General features: G+C 47.3%; 2 protein-coding genes across 5 annotated transcripts in view; one reads left to right on the top strand and one right to left on the bottom strand.

Moving 5' to 3' along the window:
• Window positions 1-2615, bottom strand: part of Arp10 (Actin-related protein 10) — a 30472-nt gene extending 27857 nt beyond the window's left edge. Inside the window, exons 1-2 of the mRNA XM_077682045.1 lie at window positions 2368-2615; window positions 1819-1891 (exon numbers count right to left, since the gene is read on the bottom strand). Coding sequence (XP_077538171.1) covers window positions 1819-1891; window positions 2368-2444 — 150 coding nt within the window. The 5' untranslated portion in view covers window positions 2445-2615. The remainder of the gene's footprint in view (window positions 1-1818; window positions 1892-2367) is intronic.
• Window positions 2616-2893: 278 nt separating this feature from the next.
• Window positions 2894-24349, top strand: LOC144149037 (uncharacterized). 4 transcript variants are annotated; one of them, XM_077680582.1, is made up of 8 exons: window positions 2894-3188; window positions 4638-4884; window positions 7806-7922; window positions 11354-11449; window positions 13720-13863; window positions 16988-17202; window positions 20651-20986; window positions 23634-24349. In XM_077680582.1, exons 2-7 carry the CDS (start codon window positions 4675-4677, stop codon window positions 20949-20951), a joined length of 1083 nt encoding a protein of 360 aa, XP_077536708.1. In that variant the 5' UTR covers window positions 2894-3188; window positions 4638-4674; the 3' UTR covers window positions 20952-20986; window positions 23634-24349. The 4 variants fall into 4 exon arrangements, with proteins under 4 accessions (XP_077536708.1, XP_077536706.1, XP_077536705.1 ...); XM_077680580.1 differs by having other exon boundaries at window positions 4635-4884; XM_077680579.1 differs by having other exon boundaries at window positions 2894-3295.
• The last annotated feature ends 634 nt before the right edge of the window (window positions 24350-24983 follow it).

Below are 24983 nucleotides of genomic sequence, written 5' to 3'. Positions count from 1 at the left end.
GAAGGGGGAGGTGGGGGGGTGGGGGGGGGGGGTCCTGCCAACGTTGCAAGAGCAGCGAGAAGAGAACGCATGTAACGTGCGCGAAAAGCCAAACTATGGTTATCAGTATTACCAGAGTCCTTCAAAAGCATTGAAGGACTCTGGTATTACTTACAATCGAAACTACACTAGGCGTCGTGTTCTGTAGCGATGAAAAAGCAGTACACGTATTTTCAAAACTGATTAACCCCCCCTTTGGTCCGAGATTGTCCAGGAACTGTGGGACGTCTTTTTCAAAATTCTATTGAATTGATTGATTGATTGATTGTAGGGTTTAACGCGCCGACGCAACGCAGGCGATGAGGCGCGCCGTAGTGGAGGGCTCCGGATTAATTTTGACCACCTGGGGATCTTTAACGTGCGCCGAAATCTCGTACACACGGGCGTTTTTGCTTTTCGCCTCCATCAGAAAAGCGGCCGCCGCGGCCGGGAATCGAACCCGCGACCTCGTGCTCAGCAGCACAACGCCTTAGCCACTGAGCCACCGCGGCGGGTAAAATTGTATTGAAAGCAAGCATTGTGGGAAAAAAAAATTAAAAAAAAAACAGCGAGTCATGGCACACACCCCTCACACATGTGGGCAACAACGTGCATTATATATTACGCGTTTTCTCCTCTTTCTTTAAACTTAGGTCCACCTTAAGAGGTTAAGTCGTGACCAAATTAAGTATTTGGTTATGCTGAGTGAGACACGTTTCTGGACATGGTGATTCATGTCGGATTTGAAAATGATGTATATGAAAATGACACACGAAATGCCACATTACTGACGCAAACTCACAACTGCTTAATTTTACCGAAAAATCCCCCCTAAATACTCTTGCGGATCCATAGAAACGTATTTTAAATAATACGTAAAATTAGCAACTCGATACAGTTGAATAAATGTTTATTCCTCCGCCTGAGTATAACCAAAGACTGTCCAAAAATGTTATTTATTTTAGAAAAGGTACGGGAAGGACACGATCACACAGGCGCTTGCGGGTGTAAAATACGTGTCCGGTAATGTATGGGCAATAGCGCACGGGTCGTGGTCAGTGTAAATGTTTTTGTTTGTTTCTTCTTTCTATAAGGACACAGCGCAATTTTACAAGGGTGTGGAATTTGCACGCGTATGCACAGGTCTTGTCGCTTCTTACCCGTTTCGCGTACTAAACTTTTATCCTTTAAATAAGCACCAGGCCACCTTCAAAAAGCACTCTTCGACGTTCCCGAAACGGCAGACGACTGCACTCAACAATGGGAAAAGTGCAATGTGTGGAAGCAATGCTGATAACACGTTTCAAGCGGCGACCACAGCGAAGATGTTTCGTGGAATTAAACCAGCGGATTAACCCGCAACGGCCGCTGATTATTACGTTTCTAGAATAAAAGTGCACGCAGAGGTAACTATGTCATTGCTTACTGCCAAACGAGCACACATATTGGTTGTTTTGTCGTGTGCAGCGCGCGTCTTGCGCCGCACGCAACGTGAAAAAGCAGACGACGCGAGAGCGCCATCCACACTAGGAGCGGTTCGTCCCGCCGCCGCCAGGGGCCGACTGTGTTCGCGCTCGGGGCGAATCGTGACTGGTTGGTGTTATATACATGAAATGTATACAACAAAATGGCTTAGCGGCAATCTGCCCGCAATTTTTGTCTTGTCATAAAAGATGCTTTCACGCTATATATATAAAACAAATGCGTGCAGACAGGCGAGCTTCTATCCGAACGCCTGATGCACTGCATGCATTTGTGAATAAAACTTCACTGGCGGCGTCTCAGGTAAGGAAATTTTACCTCTTTGGTCCGTGGCAGCTGAACGCAGCTGGGAATTATTATCCTCGGGCTTGATTCTCGGGCGAAACCACACCTGATAAAAAAAAAAATCGGCTTATTACTCCTCAACGCGTGGACAGGTACTGAGATAAGGTATCCTACATACGAAATACGCGCGATAAGTTGCCATCAACGAACGGGTGTCTCCACCCCCCGTAATCCGTCGTTTAGTTCAGCTGCACACTTTTTAAACGGCAACACAAAGATCGCGACCTTCGTATTGCTTTGCTCTCCAGCTTCCAAATTTCAAAGCAGCTTTTCCCGCCACAACACCGCTTCGAATTTCACAAAAAGGTTGAGAATTGCAAACAATACAAACAAGTACAAAAAAGTTGTGGACGAATACATTCAGAACGCCTTTCCGATCAAGCGCTTGGCAAACCACTTTTCGGAACTTCGAAGCTCCGCTTGAGCAGTAAACAGATCGCATCTTCTTTTTCATTATACATCTTTTTCTTAATTATACAAGGATGAGAATATCGAAATGTCCATCATGGAACGACCACTCACTTCGTGTAGGCGCGTCCAAAATCGAACACGACCGAGTTTTTCTCGGCTGTCACACCTATTCCTTCGTAGAGAGGCATTTTTGCTTCGTATTCTAGTTAAATAAAGCTAAGGGCACAAAGAGCACAAAAATCACATGTCCACGAAAGAAAACGCAGATGTTTCTTGGCGATTCACCCGGTTCACGCCCGACAACTGCAACATTTCATTGACAAGGCAGCTGACATCTTGTTGCAATGTAAATACGTAGACGTATGACATCACAGTTTTCGACATTGCCTGAAGTAAAAGGGGGGTAAAGACTTCTGGGGGTTTCACTAGCGCCAATTTTCCGACCAGCACCAATTTTCAACGTTACTTTGTCGTCTGCTAACAAATATTTCACAATTCTTGGCGTTGCAGTGTTGCAATGATTTTATTTTAGAAATGCAGATTTGGTATTAGGAACAGGTTCAGCCAGCTACGCCTCTTATTAACTACTGTAAGACAGGAAATAAACAGCATGATTACAAACGCAGCTGGAGCGTCTGTCGTGCCGTGTCCGTTCATGATGCGCGCAGTAGCAGCGAGTGCGCAAGTGCGCGCGCTCGGGCAAACCAAGACGCCGACGACACGGAAGCAGACGGAATTGTAGCACACCGCGCGCGATGGAATGAGAAATGGCATCCGACTCGGATAAGCTCGAACGCCTCAAGTCCCTACTGGCGAAAAGGTCGGCCTCCTCCAACTCGCGTCCCGCTTACACCGCCGGCATCAGCGACATCGCCACTTCCACTTCGCCGATCTCGCCTGCGGGAACGTGTGCGATCGCCAGCGGCGCGCAGGTAAATTCTCTGTCGGCATGACTGCTTTGAATGCGAACAAACAAAACCGCTGCAAGATTCTAGCGTGCGCTGTCCTAATCACTTCTTCTCTCTTTTCAGGTTGACCGGTGAGTTGACTCAATTTTATCTTTGACTTGCTTCGCGCGCCTGGCATGCATGTGTACCGCTTACTCGGTTCGTTCCGCTTCTTTCGATCCCTTTTGTTCGATCTCAAGTGAGCTTTGTTCGTGAATTTGTCTACTAGGGTAGGTGTTCTGACGAAGTGGTTGCCATGCGGAACAGGACATGTAGGAGAAGGAACTCTGCCGTAAGAAGGTCGCTAGAACAAAGCAAATGAGCCATTGAATCATAGCCCTAGGGTGTAAAGACTGCGTGACAAATATAAAGTTGTATTGTTTGAAGCAGCGACTGCACATACTGCGCTTTTCAAGAAGCTGTCTGATGGTCCTTATTTACCTGTTAAGTTTACCGTCGATCGTATTGTTCAGCATGTGGTATTCACTTGAAATAAGACCAAGGTAATGTGGAAAGCTTTATCTGCTAAATGAACAGCTTTTTCTGTTGCTGTTACCTCCTTAATTAAGAATGTGCTGAATGCCTATTGTCAACAAGTTCAGATTACATCAGTGTCAGCAGATTACATCGGTCACAGCTCAATGTTTGTATCCTTTACCTAGTTCTAGTCCACTTGCAAACGAACCACACAAAACCAATGTGCACTTCCAGTGCTAAACCCCTTTTTACAATGTAGCTCCTGACCCATAAGGTATCACCAGGGGTACGCATCAGTCATAAACAATTAGCTCATCCTGAAAAGCCGTGGCAAGAAGGAGGATAAGTATAACGCGTTGACAGGAAACAAGTATCGCAGATTTCGGCAACAAACTTGTGTAAAATACATACATTTGGGCTTAAGTTGAGAGAAAAAAAGTGAGCTGGCCGTGTGATGCAGGGAACGATTTATGGGGGGAGGGCATCAGAGTAGCAGAACGGCTCCTGTGGAATGGGGTGGGAAGCTGAAGGTAGAAAATGTGGTAGAAAGATGTGAAAAAGCTGGTAGAGAAGAATGTGACGAGGAAGTAGAAGTACAAAGAATGAAACTTCTGTCCTCGCAGTAGCATATCAATATGCTGATGTCTCATGGTGTGTGCGACTACAGATTATCAAAAGATCTCATCCCACGTTCGGTGTGAAGCACAGGTCCATCACTTCTTTTGCCGTGTTTTCCACTGCATTAAGCAGCTGATATGTCTTTTTTTTTTTCTGTTGCTTCGGAGCGCAGACAGCGTATTGTGACAGTGTGATCATTGAGGGGTTATGTGACTGCAATTGGAGGCTTGTGGGAGAGGCCTCCATCCATCAGTAATGATGATGGTGATGTTTCAACTTGCTGTTGGGAGACATCTTGTTGCCGATGCCATGTGTGCAATTCTCTTCTCCATTCAGCAGTGGTGACCCTCGAACCGATTGCCCCCTGCAACGCGCGATGCCATCGACCTTGAGCCCGGCTGGCCGCGGCCAGTTGCTGTCGTGCGGGCAGACAGGGCAGCAGCTCGCCCACACATCGAACGGTGCCTCGAAGCTTGAGCGCCTCAGGTCCGTGCTCAGCGACAGCCAGCGAGGAAAGTCAGTTAGCTCGCTGGACACTGTGCCGGGTCTTGGTTTGGTGTCCCCGCTGAAGGCAGCCTGCCAAAACGTGAGTTGTAACTTCTTTTTGTGCATAAGCACTCTATTCACTCTAAAAAACAGTGCACAGACGAGGACGGAAGAAGTGACAAACTAGAGCGCTAAGCGCTCTAGTTCGTCACTTTTTTCGTCCTCGTCCCTGCGCTGTTTTTTAGTGTGAATAATGTGTACCCAACTAGCCCAACGTCAAGCTTTAGCAAGCATAAGCACTTTTTGTTGAATACCCCATCGCATAGAATACTAACTAAAGAGGAATGTGGTGCTAGTGTCAATGCAAACTGAGACGGTGCTTTGCGTTTTGATGGGAATGATAGGTAGAGGTGGAACCAGATTGCGTGGGCTTGTAACAGATCGCCATGGCGGTGCAAATTGCACTTCTGTGCCACTAAAAAGGTTTATCAAGAGGTTTGGTGATTACAAATTGCAAGAAACAGGTGTTGCACGAAATAAAACTGTGTTTAGGCAAAAAATAAAAGAAAAATGGATGTGTGGAGTAGGTCTGCTATTTGCTGCCAAATACAGCGAGCGGTACACGGGCTTTTTTAAAAGCTTTTTGTAAAGGTCTCAAAAGTGCTAGTTTTTATTCACACGTAGGTATTGTTGAAATGAAATGTGTGAGTGCCCTCAAACACTACATGGCATCGTTTAATTAAGGGGCCATGTACAGGAAATACAACATTGTTCAATTTGAAAGGACTAAACGACCGCTAATCACAAAAACAAGATTTCGTTGACGTCACGAAAAGGTTGCCAGAAAGTGGCTGGGAAGTCACCACTGCTTCACCTGTTTTCCCAAATATCTCGAATATGTATTTGGAGGTTTGCGATAGAAGTGGCACTAGTATTGTTACGTAGACAGAGCAGTTCTCTTAATGATCTAAACTTGTATTTGCCTTCGTGACCCCTTTAAGAATACACGGCTGCGTATAGCGCCAACATTTGTGTTTACTCCTCTTTTTCATGTTTCCTCTACTGACAAGGAATCAATAACAATTCACTTACTTGCAAGTTTAGTTATCGCTCAGCTGCTCTCCAAGGGACAATGCCAGCTTGCATGCGACGTAGAGTTCAAATTAAAACGTACCTCGGCATGCTTCTTCCCAACACTCTGCATGATACCTACTCACGCAAAGGCGACCAAGCGAGACACGGCAGCAAAAAACAAAACTGGCTGTACAATCCAATCCGTAGTACTTTCCGCAAGTCACCGAGTGCCAATCCGAATCCTCTTGCACCCATTACATCCATTGTGGCAGACAGCTGCAGTGTCAGATCCCTTTCTAGGTATAAATCTCCATGCCCCAATTAAAGCTATACGGTGCTTTGTTTGAAAATAAGGGCCACTGGGCTGCTTGTTATGTTTTCATCAATGAAGGCAGTAGTGAATGACATCACCCCACCGAATGTGGCCACTTTGATTGCAAACTAAAGGCATGCACTTAGTCCAGTGGCAGACTAAAGGGCAAGGGTTGAGGACAAGTGGTCACCCCTTCACAAGGTTTGGTTTACAACAGGAAAATAAAATGTGTTGGCTCCTCAAGTTATTTTCTTCTGTAGCAGCACCCAAATTTTGTTGGGCTAGGCTTGAAGCCCTTCTTGTCGACGACCAGTTTACTCTATTTTTTCCACCTTTCGTGTCTACCACGTTTTACCTTGCAGCAAGAGCACCACGCATGCTTACTGAAAAGGCTGTGTGAATTGAGGTTGGTTTACCGTGGTTGCAGATCTGCAAATCACAGGCACTGCTGCTAAGTGGGCGAGGACAACGAGTGCATTTTTACATTGCTTGTGTTGTTCGTAAAGAACATTTCCACGTCCCAAATAATGTCAAACTTACTCAAAGTGATACCACAAAGAGAAGGAAGGAAATGTGCGACATCGATTGTAACATCTTGCGTAAACTTTAGCCCTTGCAGAGGCTCCACATTAACATTGTGAAATGAGTTTTTGTTTTTGTTTTTGTTGTTGCATTTGGTGCCTTAATATACAACTAGAAAGCACACTTAAGTTGGCTCAGTGGGCCGTGGAACGAATAAATATTGGAGTAACTCTTAGGGACAGGAAACGAGTAACCTGGATCAGGGAACAAACGCGGGTAGAGGTCATAGTTCAAGTAGTGAAAAAGAAGTGGACTTGGGCTGGCCACGTATTTACGCGAGTGCAAAAAACTCAAGACACCCCCCTACACCCTTCCTCCCTCCCCCAATTCCAACCCGCTCGAGCGATGGGAGACCTTACTGTCCAGCTCTGACCTCACCATTCAGCAACAGCTGGTGGCTCGAGGAGAAGAATTACTGGACACATATGGGTCCCGCGAATAGGGAACCACCCCATCTGGTGCCTGCGCGCACCATTCTTTATTTGAAGCTCCGTTAAAGTTGTTCACTCACTCACTACGCGAAACGACACTGCCAGGGTGACAGAGTGGACACCGGGAGGCCGGTCTCGAAAAAGAGGAAGGCCAGTAACATCGTGGAGGGGCGAAATAAGGAAGTTTGAAGGCACATAATGGACTCGAGTGGCGCGTGACCGGAGCGGTTGGAGGTAATGGGAGGGGCCTTCGTCATGCAGTGGACTTGAGTAGGCTGATGATGGTGATGGATGGAAGACAACATTGGTAACACTTAACGCAAACCATTTGATGGCGCTCTAAGCACAGGAGCACAAGAACCACCATCGAGTTACGCTTTTCTTTCTGTCGAGGGAAACAGGCCATCAGACTCGCAAGGCTGTTTCTGCCGCCTTAAAGACACGCAGCTGCTCACATTATGCTTTCTATTTTATTTTATGCATTGTCACATTGTGACGCTGCCTCTTTTCCCGTTTTGGGGCATTTTGTTGCCCTAGTATCCCCCCCTGCCTGAAGTTTTTTGTCATCACAACCGGTAAATGTTCCCCTAAAACGGGGGCTTCTCCCCTCGTTTCGCGCAGGCTCCGTCAGACTGCGGCAGCCAAGCTGCTCCATGTCACAACGGGAGAGACTCTTCTGGCCAGGCTGGTGCAGCCAAGACGGACGCTGTGACAGCCGAGCCATCGGAAAGAGCAAAGGTTAGTGGTGATCCTGGGATTGTCTGAAGGTTTATAACGGCGATGCTGTTATTGCTGGCCGTAATGTGCGTGGCGTCATCGAAATTCCCCATGTCATAGTTGGATTGGATTGGAAAAGACTTTATTGACAAAGATCCAGATCATGTCATAGTTACTTCTGCCATTTACCGTGCACGTGAGCACGCGCTTTACGAGGAGCTCCTGGCATTGTCCAGGCTTGCTTGTGGCACTCGCAAAAAAATGCCAAGAAAACAGTTCGTCTGTGTCTGCGTCGTCTCAAGGGGGGAGCACAAGACAGCTCGTGCTACAGACACCCAGTTTGCAAAGGTTCTAGCGCATGCTGATGCGTTCCACTTCGAAAGGTGGATCTGGCGACTACTACTACTACCACAATGAAAAACGACGACGGAACATGTAAACAATGTCACACCTAATGCAATGCGTGCTGGTGTGTGTCCTTCAGTGCTCACTTATAAATGTTCCAGCTTTGCTGTGGTTCAAGCCTTGCACAACGTAGTGCAAGCTTTGCCCTTTTTTTTTCTTTTTCTTTCTTTTCTGTTTTTTTTTTTTTTTTTTCAGTCTTTTCGTGCGAGCTTAATGTCTGTCGTCTGTCAGTAACGTATCTCTTGATTTTCTGAGAATTACCTGTCATCTATCAGTGCGACACCTAGCCATTTGTTGGAGGGTGGCACGTGTATTAAGGGGAGACGCGGGTCTTGGAATCCCGAAATTTGGCCAAAAAATCGATTTTTAGAAATCGCCATTTTCGGAAAATAGAGCTATTTTTCTACCGGTTAGCAAAATATTCAGACCCAGGAGTACGTATTTGAGCCATAATATCAATTTATAGCACCGACGCCCGCTAAAATCGGCCAAGATTTGACACGAAAATAGCATTTTTTCGACGACTCGCCCCTCGGGTTCTACATGCGCCACGGCGTCCATCTTGGTCTCATTCGAAAGCGCGTCTTTTCGTTTTCAATTCCCCACCAGAACCACTCCGTTTCGTCCGTTGGTTGCGAGTAAAACCGGGGTAGAAAAGAGACGGATCGTGCCGCCTAATTGGTTACTGACTGCACGTGACCGCAGGGCGCAACCTCATTGGCTGGGCGCCGTGGGTCGTCTGCTCGGCACTCTCATCACAGGGCAACGGCTCATGTATTCGTCTATGCGAGGACCGGCAAAAGCCCCGCATGGCGTAAAAATAAAGTAAAGATGTCTATCGATAACCAAAAGGAAGAACAGGCATTATTAAAAGCGCCTGAAATACGATTTTCTGCTGCTGTGACGACGACTTATCGTGAGAACGGCGCCGAGACGGAGGTAGGCTTAGCGCCCGGGCAGCAAAGTTAGCAGCAAAGCTACAAAAGGTTAACTAATCGTAATTACATGTAAATATGTAAACTTGTATGTAAATAATGTTACGTGGGAATAGGTGTTATATTTCGATATATGCGGGTCATATGTGAAGTGTTATTCCACTGAAGTATCACCAGTGGATGTAGTGGTGCCAACCACACCACAGCAAGAGCATTGGGTATGAGATAGCAATTGCCCTCACAGGGAGATTTGGGGAAGGGGGGGGGTCTGTTTTACATAGCAAAACACATAGGCTCAGACAAAAATGAAGACAGATGCAGCGCTGACTTTGAACCTGATGTTTGTTCCTGAAGACAACTTATATATATACGAATGCAGAGCGAGACAAAAGAAGCTCAGTGCACATGTAGGATAAACCAAGAGCAGTGCAAAACCAAATCCATAAGTCTTAAACTAGCTACGATTGTATCGCAGCAGTGCATATGTTTTAAGTAAGGCCTCCTTTCTGGGGAGAAATAGGTGAACGGTACCCTAGTGCAATGACCGCCAGTTTGTACAATCTCCTCTGCTGTGACAATTTCTGAAAAAAATTGAAAGTGGAAATTGAAGCAGAACTTGTTGCTTGGGCATTCCATTATATTGGGCATATCATTCCATTGGTCATGGTGGTGGTTTGTCATGGGGATGTTACATCTACTTGACAAATAGGCGTACGAGATGCCGTAGATTTAGATTTCAATTTAGATAGTATTCAATTGCATTCAAATAGATTGATTGATTGTAGGGTTTAACGCGCCGACGCAACGCAGGCGATGAGGCGCGCTGTAGTGGAGGGCTCTGGATTAATTTTGACCACCTGGGGATCTTTAACGTGCGCCGAAATCTCGAACACACGGGCGTTTTTGCTTTTCGCCTCCATCAGAAAAGCGGCCGCCGCGGCCGGGAATCGAACCCGCGACCTCGTGTGCATTCAAGTAGTACATATGTGTGTATGTATGTGACTGAGGGTGCAAGCCAATTCACCCTTTAGACGGCTTCATTAATTTCTTTATGGACAGTCCGCCATGTTCCATTAAAATTCAAACGACGCGGGCAGCGAAGACTGCTGCGCGAAAACAGCATCGGAGTCAACAACAATGCAGGCTGCCTTCGTGTCTAAACTGAAAAACGAAGCCAGCGCCACCTTTTAAGGGCGAATGCACTTCTTAAGCGACCCTGAACCTGCGTCCACCGGCGATGTCCGCATAGCATACCCACGTGGGGGATTGCCCAGGAATCTCCTCGTCTTCCTTGGCAACGGGGGGAAATGGGCGCGCGCTGCCTGGCCGCTGACATGGCACATACCCACGTGGGGGATTGGCCAGGAATCGGGCGTGAGAAGGGCTAATGCACCCACTTAAAGGAGTACTGACACGAAATTTCAAAGCTGAGATCCGCTCTAGCAATCAAGTACAACGACAACACATATAGGTGTCTGTGAATAAATGCATCTTTCTTTCTTTGTAGTTGTGTGTGTGTGTGTGATCTCTCTTTCGCGAACATTACCGAACCGCGCAAATTCAACTCCTGCATTCGCACTTTCACATTCTTCCCCTCGGGGAAATGCGGGGAATTTTTTCACTCATCAGTGTTGTAGCGAGCTAACTTGTTCTTTCTGTTAAATATTCCGTGTAATTTACTACTGGTGAAGATGCTATTGTTTACTTTATCAATCGCGTAGCGATTGAAAAAGTAAAGTAAAAGTAAAGTAAAAAGTACTACGATTTTTCGCGAAACTGCGGCTTGCATTTGTTGACGTGTCTGCCAAGAGGTTTTCATCTGCATTGGCAACCGCTGGCACCGTTCCAATTCGTCTTCCTTTAGACGTCTAACTAGGCAGCTTTGTAAGCTGTCTACCAAGTTGTCCACAAATTGGAATACAGCCGGACATCATCATCATCATCATCCTTAACCCCCTTCTCGAAAGGCTTGTGTATTTGTGCACATTTGCTGGGCATGAATGTGGTCATCAACTGTTATCGCACTCTTTTGTTCTCACCAACTTTGTAGAAAGAGAAATTAACCCTGATCCCCCCCCCCCCCCCCCTTTTTTTTTCCACCCCCCAAAACAGCGGCTGAAAGAACTGCTGGCAAGGCAGGCCCAAAAGAAATCGGTGCAGCTGTCTGACACGCCTCCCCCTCTGGAACGAACTGCTGAACGTCGCAAGGTGAGAGTGTTTACTGTATTTTCTTCTGCATAACCCGCACCAACAGTTTACAAATCTTGTTGGAGTGCATATAGGGCAGCAATTTTGCCCCGAAATGCAGCTCCACAGCAGTATGCACTGTGCTGTGGTGCATGCACTGTCACACCGGCAATTATTGCACTCGTTCTCTTGCTCTGTTCTTGCCGGCTTATTGGCAAAAAGTGAAAAATCCTCCTCAGGACCTTCTTTGGAAGTCATTTGAATAACGCATAACCATTTTCTGTTAGTCATCGTATGTGTGGATAAACGTGGGTACAGTGGGAGAAATGTTAGACTGGTTTCAGACAAGGAAACGTTGATTGGTGCCAGTGTTATGTATTTTTTTCAAACTTTCACAGAATTGAGGTGCGATTGAAATGGAGAGGGAGGTGTGTAAATGAGGAGGCGTGTAAATGACATTTATTATATTTGAAATACTCTGTGCCTCGTTCTGCTTGTTTCTTAGTTTATTTCTGCTTACATTAATTTGCCTTGCATTTGAAAACTGTTGGCCCAAAATATGAGCATCAGGCAAAACCATACCAAACCATAACACGAGATGTAGTTAACGGTGTTGTCATGCTTTCATAGAAAGACCTCAAACATCAGCGTGGTTTGTGAGGCTGCTACCTCCTCTCAATGTAGGGGGTTGATGTCATCTGCAAATAGTAGCAGTCCAAAGGCTTCTTTGAGTGATTTGTTGTTGGAATTTTTGGAAATGTCCACATTAACATCTCTCGTCACAATCAACACTGTCTTTTTGTTGTGTTGTCACAGGAAGGTTGAGAGACAGAAAAGCTATGTGTAATTTGAGATACGTGCAGGAAATGCTTAATCTTGCCTTGCAGACATGTTGGAGTGATGCACATAGTTGCCATAGAAGACCCATAATATTCCACAGGACCCCACATTTTCCTGTGGAATGCTATATAGCAAGCCCCTTTAACGTTGGCTGCACTACTACAGGGCTCTTTAATAAGGGATCAAAGATATTTCATTTTAAAAACATGTTGGGGAGCTCACTTTTCGTACGACAGTGTCTGCCAAATTTTTTTTTGTTCCACTGCTTTGACAGTTCTGAATTTTTTTAATTTTGTGTACCTCTATTTTTTCATCCGAGCACTAGTCCATGAACACAAAAGTGTGCAAAGGCCTGACTTCCCAGGTCACTTCTTTCTTTTTTCATGAGTAAATTTAAAATTTCGAAGCACATAAAAGTGTGATGTCCGTGCACAAAATTATTCAACTCAATTTAGATCAGAAGCTTTGGTATTTGCACGCACTTAGTGCAAGAGCTCGTTCAGAACAATCTTGGGACAAAAAGTGCGACCACCTATGGTCAAGTGCTTTGAACCACTGTTTCTACGAAATGGTTTACGTATCAAAAGATTAGCTGCAGTGCTTCATTGACAGTAACCTGACACTGCCATGAAACCAAGTAGTTTTCATTTGAAAAGTGGAAGTGGTGAACAATTTTTCCTAGTGTTTGACTAAAATTGGTGAGCTATTATTTGCTGTTCTGGCATCCCAACCCTGTTCAAGTCCATTTAAAAGCCTTAAAACCTTGAAAATTTGTTTTGCCAGACAAAAACGGTAAAGAAAAATAATTTGAAGCAACACATGCTCTAGTTTTGATATAACAAATGGTGGTTGAAAACGTTTGTGAACTCTCCAGCCATCATGTTTTTCGGGGCACCCCAAACTAGCAAGTGCCAATCTATTTTTTACGTTCGCCTCAGTAATAAAGGAAAAACTGAGCCTAAACAAACACCTGATGCCTCTCCAGTCTGCACCATACAGTCTTGTGTAAAAATTTTCTAGGCCATGCCAAAAGTGTGTAGGTCACAAGAAATTCAATGTACAAGCTTACGTACCCAACGAGGCTGAAGAGCTTTATGCCGAAAAGCTAGAGGAAACACCTTTCTTTTGTGCTGTCATAAAATATTTTTTCCACATTCAAAGGTAAAGCCTATTCTTTGAATTCTTTGTGGTTTAGAAGGCTGATGATTGGCCCAGAAAATTTTGACAAAGTGTGTAGATGTTCACATCACTAAAAAAAGAGAACCGGGTTGTGAGTGCCTTAGAATAACGCAAGACGACAGTGACGATGTGAAAGAAACGCTCGCAAAGCTGTTCCTTTCTTTGCGTGCTTCTGTTATCTTGTTGCCTGGCATTATTTCAAGTGTGGAAGTTCCCTCAGAGCAATGAACGGTCATTCAAGGAAGCAATGTTGTGTTGAATGTCCTGTCAAGGGCCCCGGGAGTGCCTCAGTCTCGGATTCCTCCGAGAGCCTCAGCCCTGAGGATCCAAGGACAGTGGAGCGGATTCCGTGGGGAAGGCTTCCTGTTGGCGTGCGAGTCCCGGTCGTCTTTCTCGGCATAGGGGACCAAGGAAAGGTGAGGCTGCTTTGTCTATGGCTCTCCGTGGCCGCGGCTACATCTATGGCTGCATCTATGGCTGCAGCTCTACTCACCCAGTATTCCTGCTTCCACATTGCCACTGTTGTGGCAGGCTGTGCAGTGTCACTTTTCTGCCCAATCGTTTAAAATGTCGAAATCTTTTTTGTCTAGTGTTTTTACCTACTGCTCTCTATGGCTATGACTGCGTCTACGGCTACAACTTTACGTGCCCAGTTTTTCCTGCTTCTGCATGATTGCGGTTGTTTTTCTTGTTGGACAGGCTATGCAGTGTCAATTTTCCTGCCAGATTGTTTTGCGGGGTAAAGTGCAGAAATGTAGTTTTTCCAGCCCATTATAGCGATTGTGTTGGTGGTGTGTGTGGGAGCCATCCCTTTAATGCTAAGCAGCATTGGAAGACCAGTTGTCACACAACTTCAGGTCTTTCCTCCGTGCGGGCTTGGTTGCTGAGGCATAGCGCTGCTGAACAGAGGGTCACGATGTCAATTACCAGCTGCCATTTTGGTTTTTCTAATGGCGGTGAGAAAACTTAACGATTTGGAAAAAAAAAAAGAAGAGATCGACTTATGTAATGACAAATGCGGTAGCTTCTTTTAAAGCGACAGCCTTAAGTGCCCTGCTGTCCTGCAAAAAAGCAATGTCGTCGTCGTTCTAGTTGTCAAGAAAATGGCATCCGCTGTGAAGAGTAGATAAAGAACACGTGTCATCCAATGAAATTTGAACCCAGGCCTAATGCTGTCCCTGCAAGTCATGAGTGCAGTGCAAGAAGTTGCTGTTATTGCTGTTCCTTTCGTTGTGGCACATGCCCACCTGGGGGATTGGCCAGGAATCGGGGGGCGCTGATGTGCCCGCCTCACACAGTTCTCACGAAATTCACAAAACTGTGAATTGGAATTGTAAAATTTTTAGAACAGTGTGTGCTGCGAGACATCTGAACGTGATAGCACGCGAGTGGATTAGGTGCATGCCAACCGTGCAGAACCCTGATTCTGGGGAGGCCGTGGCGTTTGCCAGCCTGTTTGCTGACGTAATTTGTGCTGGAACGTGAAAAAATGAAAGCAAAGGGGGCAACACAAAACGTGGGGCAGCAAATGAGAAGCCCGTCAAAGTGATTCGTACCAAAAGTTTAAAAAAAAATGATAGCAACGACATGCAAATAGAGTTAAACCTCGTTATAACGAAATTGAAGGGGCACCGTGGTTCGCTCGTTATAGCCAATACTTCGTTATAGCCGTGGCCGACATTTACTGCAAATATTATGCATTCTAGTTACCTAAAACAAAAAGCAGGCGAAATAGCATCTTGCTGCACGGCGATAGTCAGTAGAATAAACACATTCCGGAGGTAAAAAGGAAAAGTCACGAACCTACGTTATTGCAGTTCAAAACTCGTATTTCAAACAGACTTGGCTACGAAGAAGTCCGTAATTGGACATTGATGCACCTTCTTGATGCGAGCGATGGATCCCTCAGCTGCGGCCGCTACGTTCACGCCATCTTCGCCGCCCTCGTGCGCGCCGAAGTAGCAACGCAGCACGTCCACCGCATCTAGTGCCTCCGACGCCGTCCTTAGTGCTTCTTTTCAAGCCATGTGCAACAGTGCTGACAATGGACTTTCGGTTGCTCACGATGGTGGACAGCGTACTCGTCCACACGTCAGTCTCCTGCCACCTTACCCCGGAGTGCACCTTACCTTCCTTCGCGCCCGATGTGACGGCTTTTATCATAGCCGTCTTCTGTTCAAGCGTGATAGTCTTTCGCTTTCGCTTCCCGCCTGTCGCACTCGCGTTGTTGGAATCGCGCCGGCAGTACGATAAAAGATAAGGCTGAAGACTGCCAAAATCCACGCACACACAACTACGCAGCAACGTCGGCGATACGAACAGGGGGGGGGGAGGAAGGCAACGCAACCGCGCGCGCCGTGTGCATTGGGGCTGTTCTCGGGCTCACCGCGGATAGTCCCCCCGAAGCCATAGGGATACGTGGGAAAATGGAACGTCGGACTGCTTCTCGGGGAGCCCGCGGTGAGTCCGACACTGTAAATTGAAGGGCTCCATTGTCTGCATGCCGTGCGCAGCGAGAGGAGGGTGGGGGCTTCGCGGGCGCAGCGTCCGCATGGCGCGCCAGCCAGCTTCGCGCGCGTGGCGAGAGTTTTGAACTGCTAATACAGTTGCCGCGTTGCGCACTGTCTCAAATCCGCGTTGCGCAGTGTTGTAAAATTACCTCAAAATTTGATTTCTCAATGAAATTTGTTCGTTATATCCCGTAACGGGGAAATTTTACCTCGTTAAAACGAGGTTTTAAATACATTGGTTTCTATGGGGACTTTCAAGGGGAATTACGATTTGCTTGTTATATCCATTATTTCGTTATAGCCCGTATCGTTATAACGAGGTTTAACTGTACTTGATATACCAGTGAACAATAAGTAATAACTATCACCAGTCTTTCACCTTCAAAGGACACAAGCTCACTTAAAGGAGCACTGACACCAATGTTCGGCGTTAATATTATTGCACAGTTCGCTTCCTTCACTCGACAGAACACCCTGGCTGAAATATGAGCGGCCTGCGACGCAAAGAACATAGTTCAATTGGATCGCATTTATCGCGCCGACGGAGCAGCGCGCGGAGCGGCACTCAGCAAATGGACATCAGCGTGACATCACCCCGTGAAGCCAAAAGAAGTGACGCGACAGGGCTCGTCAAAATCTCGTGACGTCACTTCACGCGTGCAGCCCCATGAGCGGCGAGTGGGCGCCGGTGACATCCGCACAAAGCGCTGAGGTCAGGCCGGGATTCTGTCATATGCGCCATTCGGGATGAAAGCGCAGGAATTTGAAACAAACGATTTTCAGGCTGTTCAGTGTAATAAACTATCGCGCGCTGAAGTACTATTTGAAGTGCTGTTTCAGCTTCGCCATACCATTAATCATCGATAAAAGCAATAAAAGTGTAACATTAAATTTTCGTGTCAGTGCTCCTTTAATAAATACCCTGACTATTTATTAAGCATGGGAAATAAATATCGAGCTGCTACTTCGGCGATTCATGCTGTGCTTTTCCTCTGTCTCAGCATTTCTTTCTTTCTGCGCTCCCCGTCAGGTGGTGTACCTGCAAGAGCTGTCGGCCCAGTGCGACCTCGTCGAGATGATCCGGGCCCTGAACCTGGAGGTCCCCAAAGACAGCCGGCCAGTCGGGGAATGCGTGCCGGGCAACCACGTCGCCATTCTCCGCACCGAGGACATGACCCTGTACCGCGGCCGAATCTGCGCTGCCGACTCTTCTCCGGGGCCCGTAGGAGACGCGGGTGGTGACCGGTAAGTAATGCCTTCAGCGGTCGTTGGCTAGCACGGGTGTACGAGAGGTGTGAGCATTGTGCAGTCCATTTATTGGTTTGTTTAAAGTGAGTATGTAGTCCACGTAGGCTACACACTAAGGGTAACAGTCATTAAAGGCCAACTGCACTCAAATTTCACCCTGGCTAATTGCCTTCGAAATGTGTAGTAGGTACCATGAGAACTACTGCGACGCGACCGGTAGCTCTGTGCAATGCGTGGTTATTCAGTTTCAGGCACTCAAAATACCGCCCTTGCAGACGACAAAGCACCTGCCGGCGTGTCGCGCAAACAGCCATTTAGCGGAAGTGACATGCCAGCCGTCCGGGCCGATCGGCCTGCCTCGCAGCGAGAGAATCCAGGAAACTTGTATTTCGCTCCGGTATGCCTGGCTTTCATGGCTCCGAAGAGGCTTCGAACCGTGCAATTCTCTCCTTTTCGAGTGTCGTCGCGACATCATATCTACGCGGTGTGCTGTTGTCGGAGCGCACGGATAGTGTCGTGCTAGCGGTACGAGCGCTCGCTTTTCCGTGTGCCTCCCACACCCCCGCACGCGCGCGCTCACACTCTCCTCCTGGCTGGCCGAGCCGGCCGCTTCAGCCGGGCAGCACAGCTCGCACCGTCAGGCCAGGCCGTCTGGCCGCTCGCGCCGACGGCTGATACGTCACTTCCGCCTGCCCGTAATGGCCGCGTTTTGCCCAGTTTCGTTTTCAAAATCGTCGATTTTCGCTGGTCACTTGCGGCATAATTACACACATTTTAGGCTTCATACTTCGTGCATCGCGGTCTTTTTAGTCATACTATGCAGGAACAGTGATTTCGCGCGGTCGAAATTTTGAGTGCAGTTGGCCTTTAAGGGTAACAGAGTGTATCCCTAGAGAAGGCAAGCGTGACAGGGGGCGACAGAAGGTTAGATGGGCAGATGAGATCAAGAAGTTTGCGGGGATAAATTGGTCGCAGTTAGCACAGGAACGGGATAGTTGGAGATTAATGGGAGAGGCTTTTGCCATGCAGTAGGCATAGACAGGCTGCTGATGATGATGGTAGCTCATGTTCCGCGTGTTCTCCAATGCCTTCCTCCCTTTCCCCAAACGATTAACACATGAGCAAAGTGCACATTAAAGGGACCCTGCAACACTCTTTGAGCAGTGCAAGTAAACCTGCGCGATGTTTAGCTTACACTGCCAGGAATACCTGAGCCAAATATTACACGTGCACGTGAAGTGGTGAGCGCACAAATTGGTGTGAAAGATGCGGAAAAACCAACCGCGCTCTCTTCAGTTTTCCTCATTATGCACCCCTGGCATGGCCTAAACGACGTCCGATCGGCTGTCACTGGTCAACTTCGCGGCTAATTTTTCACATGTCCTGTGACGATCCGCCGTCGTCGGCGCTGTGTACGAACCTCTCTTATGCCTGAACCTGTAGGCACAGTTTTGCAGTTTCTTTTGTGTTTTGAGTGCGCGCGTAGTTTGTGTGATGAGCTCAATACTTCCCTTTCAGCCAGACCACTCGACAACAAACGTTTATTGCTTCAAAAACGCCCCCGAGCGTGCGCTTGCGAGCAGGCACCCATGCCTGCTTTTTGGTGGCACCACACCGGAAATAGACGCCTCCACGTTGCGGAGAAAAGGAGAAAACTCACCGGCCTGTGATATATCGAAGGCCACAGAAGAAAACGCCGCAAGGCGCCCCCCTCCCCGGGAGAGAGCGCGCAGCTGTCGTTGCGTTGTCCACGGTCAAGTTGAGAGGGAACGATTATGCGCGATTTCTCATCACGCGTAGTTTCGGTGATAGTGAACGGCTTTTCATGATTCTTGCGGGAGGAGGTAGCTGGACAATAGACTTCACCCCTAAATACATTCCTAGTAGTCGACGGTAAGTGCTGCAGGGCCCCTTTAAAAGAGCCACTTCCATTAAAAGTGTTCTCTTCATAACATTAGCTGTGCCAATCGCACAGTGTGCGGTGTGGTGTTCATGAGCACACTTTTCTTGCATAAAGTGTACCTGAATGGACAAAGAATTAGCAGTAGTCATTGTGTATCCATCCAATCAGCGAAATTCAATGGTTGTGATAGCACGAATCCAGGTTGAATTATGAATTTATCGACTTGTCCAATGGATAACCCACTTTTGATTGCAAGAATGTTGTTCTCTACAATTTGCGTGACACAAAGTTTCGTCAATGACCGTCTTTGTCCACACTGACTTTCCACCGCAACACATTGTCAGTAGCTGTGCCACAAGGTTGAGGCTACAGATTTTAAGTGAAGCTGACTGGCAAGAAGTGAGCTGTAATGCAAACCATTCAAAAGAAGCAATGGCTTCTGCAGAGTAAACGCAACTACTCTTTACAGATTGTATTTATTCGACTATAAGGCAGTCACAGTTATAAAGCGGGGGGGGGGGGGGGGGGGGGGGGGGGTTGCACACAAAGATAATGGCGAGAGAGCCAGCAAGAACATTTAATTTCACACCTTCAAAAAGGCACAAGAGGCATACTGGTACTACTATCAACAATCAATCATCACCCTCTGATACATCGGTGCTTTCTTTGCTGCTGTCACGCTCCCGGAGTTCGCTGTCCTCGGTGCTATCGAGTGGGTTCAAAACGCAGCATGAAGCCGTTACCATGACTTTGGGAAGCTTAAAGGCAAACTGCACTCAAATTTCACCGCTACCAAGGTTATTTTTAATGTGTAGTGAGTACCACCAACTCTGCTGGGACACGAGTGGTAGCCCCATGAAACGCCTCATTTAATCAGTCAGAAGCGTTTATTATAAAGCTCCGCCGCATACCACGCTGCACCTGCAGGTGGATTGCGTAAACGGCCATGACGCGCCTGTGATGCTCCGGCCGACGAGGGCTTGTTCCTCTGGCCAGCCGTGCAGCTGGAGAACCGGTCGAGCTCTGCTGCGAACGCTTCACCCATTTGCTGCTCCGTGTGCGCGGAGAGCTTGCGCACAGGCTTTCTCCCGAGCTGCGGACCGTCAGGTTGGACTGGTGCTGTCCAGCCGCCCTCTTCTCGATTTCGATTTCAATGTCGCCAATTTTTGCTGACCACTTGCGATGTCTACGCGCGTATTTCAGCTGTCTTATTTTGCATCTTGCTTTCTCTTTCCGCAGAGTAGTACACTGAAATAGCGTTTTCAGGACGTTGAAATTTTGAGTGCAGTTGGCCTTTAAAAGTCTGCATCCTAAAAGAGGAAGCTGGTTCTCTTCATGGACCTGGCCAGCTCTGAATTGTGATCTGGAGATGGCGCGGTTTGCTGCAAACTCCCGTGCCTTTATCTGCAACACGTCCCTTGCCACAGCTAATCGCCACAAATCAAACAGGATTGTGTTTTGTTGTCATCGCCTAATGACAGAAGTGGTGGCTGGAAATCTTTTGAAAACCGTCGTAAGTATGGTGGTGATGTCGGCGTGCAGGCGGGTGCCAGACAAGGTGCGGGTGCTGTTTGTGGACTATGGGCGTCAGGAGGACGTCTCCCCCAGCCACCTGCTGCGCCTCCCGGTGGCCTTCGAGCTGCTGCCGGCCTTTGCGGTTCCGGTGCGGCTGGCCGGACTGCCTGTGGTCGACCTGCCCGAGGGGACCTCCCTCGACGGGAGCCTCTTCGACGCCCAGGTCGTGGCTGTGGACAGTGCCACCGGTCTACAGGCAGTGCGGCTGTACCTGCGCTACGGCGACCTCTGCCTCAACGACTCGCTGGCACTCAGCGCCAAGTCTTGATGCTCGGCCGCCATAGGCGAGGCCGTCCGGGTGGGGTGAGTATGCTAGACGCTAGCTTCCTGCACCAGTGAAGCCAGTGTAAGTGAGAAAAAAAAATTCCCCCGCATTTCCCCGAGGGGGAGAATGTGAAAGTGCGAATGCACGGTTGTCGGCCTGCTTGCGGCGCTTGCGCTCGGCCCCCGCAGCCCACCGCCTCGCCGCCTTCTCTTCCATCTCTTCCATCTGGTTTGTAGTATCACGTGTACACCACGCAGTTATCAAGCCGCTATAACGCCGCTGAGTCGCCAACGCATGCCGCTGACGACGTAGTTTGAATGCGTTAAAGATATAAGGCGCGTCACTAACACTGATATCAGCGTCGCGTCCGTGGCATGGTCGGTAGAGCGTCGCGCTGCGGCCGCAAAGTCCTCGGATCGAAACCTGGCGCCGGATGCTGTTTCTTTTTTAAATATAGAGGAGCACTGCGGACGCCGACGCCGCCGCCGCCGGCGGTGGATGGTTTGGGGTCGCTTATAAAGTGCATTCGCACTTAAAAAAAAAAAAAGCTCTAAGGACCATGGGTGTAGAGGAACGACTAGGCACAGCCACTGGATGGGAGTGTCCTGCTGCATTAGTTTGAGGAGCGGCTGTACAGCTATGTACAGTAGCTACACGGCAGCTATAGTTAGCTAGTACCATATAGGTGTGTCATGGCTGTATATATCTAGGTACTATATAGCCATTAGGCAGCTTTAGCGGTGCTACACGAGCGTTTCAAAGGACTTTTCAGTCGAATGACCTTCGAAATTTCAAATGCCATCAAACTGGAAGAAGTTCTGCCAATTACACGACAGTTCTCAAAGGCAGTTGAGAGTTTCCACACTCACCTGCTATGTTTTGGTGGTGCCACGGTGGCCCTGTTTCATTATTGACAAAAATTTAATTGTAGGGTTAAAATAAGGGGGAAAAAATACTTATTAGTGATCAAATTGATAACAATCTACATGCACGCAGAAAACATGCGCTGACAGCCTTCCCTTTTTTTTTTTTTTGCAGCGTCTGTGTTTAGAGTACCAAGTTACCTTGTGATCGTAGGACGAGGGATAGAAAAAAAAAACTGAAATATGAATAAGATCATGCACTTTAAACCCCAATTTTTACTCATAAATAATTGTTTTTGTAATTACGGCATGCGGAAACTGCTCTCGAGGGTACGGCATTCACGTTTCAAAGGCTTTGAGAACCTCAAAGGTCAATGGTGGGGCTCCTTTGACTCAGATGCCATTTCAACCAAAGGCCTTTGTAAAGCGTCGTGTCGCAGCTCAAAGGTGTCAAATTTGAGTCAAATGACATTCGACTCAAAGGCCTACGAAACGCTCGTGTAGCACGGGTGTTACATAGCCACGTGAATGGCATGGCTGCGTTTAGTTGAGATATAACTGCTACAGCTTATATGGTAGCCATACAAGCCACTGCTACGCAGATATATCGCAGCTGTATATCCACAATGTAGCCAGTAGGTCACTTACATAGCCACATATGGCTACGTAGCTATATGACCACCAGAGACTGTGGAGTAAGTAATGCAGTGCTTTGACAGAAAACACTCGTTGTATGCTTGTTTCAGAGATGCTTGGTTGCTACCGCTTGATTGGCAGCGTTTTTCTGACGGGATGCAAGCGCAAATGAAGGCTTGTGTTCACCCATATGTAGTGGCCTGTGCTTTGCAGCGAGCGTTGTGTGTTACCAGTCTTCCGAGCGTCCTCCGCGTTGGTGTCCAGTCAAAAAAGATTTGGATGATCACAAGAAACGGCACGCATTGTCTCGCAAAAAAAAGAAAAGAAAAAAAGGAAATTGCGCGCTCTGCTTGTGCACAGTGAGCAGCTTTGTTTCTGTCAATGTACTGTGCCAGTTTTCCTGTTTTTAATGCTCTCCTACCATTCTAAACATTGTACATTAAATGAAGTGGAATGCCTAATTAAATTAAACAATAATCAAGTATTTTGGACTGTGGAGACACTTCTCTGCCCATGTCCCACATGATGACCTAAGTAGGGTGGACTGTAATCTTTTTGGGGCAGTTATGTGCTCTTGCAAATAGTGGGACACATGCTCCTTCAAAGAAGCAAAAGAAAAGAAATAAATAACTGCTGGGGTAGTACTGTGCAATAGCCAACATCATTTTGCATAAAAATGCATGGTTCCTGTTCCCTGACACATATTTTTAAGTTGTTTTTCTGGTCACCGAAATGGCATCTGCGTTTCAGTCGTGTATGCATCAGAACGGATAAAATATAGCACTTGGGGATAGACAAAATTGACTTGTTGATTTGACTTTGGTTGGTTGATCTCTATATTACACTGTTAGATCAAATTTAGATGCTTCCAAAGAATACGTAGCTGTGGATTTTGACCTTGGTCAATTCCATTTTTGCCCTTATTTGAACCAAATTTCAGCTGTATTGGCAGTGTTCAACAGTGGCGGTCGAATTTGCTTTCACGTCAACTCAAATGAAGTGGCATTACTGAAGTGCTTTTTGTTTCAGTGACATTGAATCATGCGAGGTTCACTCCAACGAAATGTAGATAACACTAGTGTTATACTTAAATGTAGCACGACTGTGTTAACCCTAAAAGTTCAGCCGATGCTGACGAAACCAGACGAAATCTCACCACAATTTTTTCTCCCTTCCTTCTTTGCAGTTGTTGACGTGCTCTGCAAAGCAAGAGCAAGTCAGCGTCACAGCCGTACTCCTCAGCGCCCATGTCTGCATCTACTTTGCCACAGCCCACACCGTATGCAAGGGGCAACATTGCTCTCATCGACACCTCCGGGGCGACGTTTACGGGATGTTGTGTCCCTCCTCCTACGAGGACAATGCTGCCCGGCCTTGCACAAGGATGCTGGAAGGTTGTGTAAAGGACAGCGCTGACAGAAAGGCAACTTTGGCGGACGGCGCCGGACAAAGAAAGCATCTCGGATGGGAGTTGCAGTGGAGACGGCGGTAGCACGGACTGTGACTGACGTCATCACTGTGGTGGTCTTATTAGCAGGACTTTGTAAGACAACATGTTACTTTTTGTATTTAAGCCTTTGTGCGAATGTGGGTGCGTGCGTGTTGGACGTTGTGTGGATGAGTTTTGGAGCATTTTGAATTTTACGTGTGTACATGATGCCGAATAATCATTTTGTAAATGTACGATGAGACTCTTTTTTGCTACCTTTAAGGCGTGTCACAAGCGTGCCCTTCTTTAACTTTGGAGTCGCTGTTGGGGCAGCAAAACATCATGTCAAGAAGGTTGGCTTCTTCATTGCTTTAGTTCTAGGAACACGCATTTCACATCATTTAGGTGGTTTAACTGTATGTAGTAATTGTTGCTTTGGATTCTTAGCCGTCTTCGGTTCTCATTTTTAATACCTGGAGGCATTGGCGTGCGCAGAGTTCTCGATTAGGGGAGCAAAGTCTTACCGCTGCGCCCCCCCTCTCTCTCCTCCTCCTCCTCCTCCTTTACAGCAACTCCAGACCTCTTCCCACTGAAGGCCTAGCGGTCCGAACGCAGTGCAAAGAGGGATGGTTATAAAATTTTTATTCAATGCGATGGACTTGCAACACATACAAAATATTTCTGAGCAGAAATTTTTACTTTAATGTGTTACATTGGCAAAATATGGGCCAATTTGGCGCCCCCCTTCAGATAATTAGGGGGGGCGGCCGCCCCCCTGTGCGCACGCCTATGCCTGGAGGATACTGTGCCAAAGTAACGTAACTGTCTGCTTTCATCCAAGTCAACGTTCGTACTCATTGGCTATGGCCAGAGTAGTCCTGCGTGTTTTCAGTGTGTTGTATGTGACATTCCACATTCGTATATGTGATGCACCTAATATCCTTGACACCTCTTTCGAGGAGGTTGCTGTGGCCAAATATGGCAAAAATGTCTCTTCCCCAATAACCGTCATTTTATCATTTTACCGGACATGAGGCATTCCCTTGTACTCATTGTGGTTACTGCCATCGGTGACATGTCACTTCTCCCTCCTTGGACGAAGTCCTT

The sequence above is a fragment of the Haemaphysalis longicornis genome, unplaced genomic scaffold (assembly GCF_048455015.1).
Source record: "Haemaphysalis longicornis isolate Haplotype H1 unplaced genomic scaffold, Haemaphysalis longicornis Haplotype H1 scaffold_8, whole genome shotgun sequence".
In the NCBI taxonomy this organism is placed as follows: domain Eukaryota; kingdom Metazoa; phylum Arthropoda; class Arachnida; order Ixodida; family Ixodidae; genus Haemaphysalis; species Haemaphysalis longicornis.
Note: the sequence above shows the minus strand (reverse complement) of the source record. Positions and strands in the feature narration are given on the sequence as shown.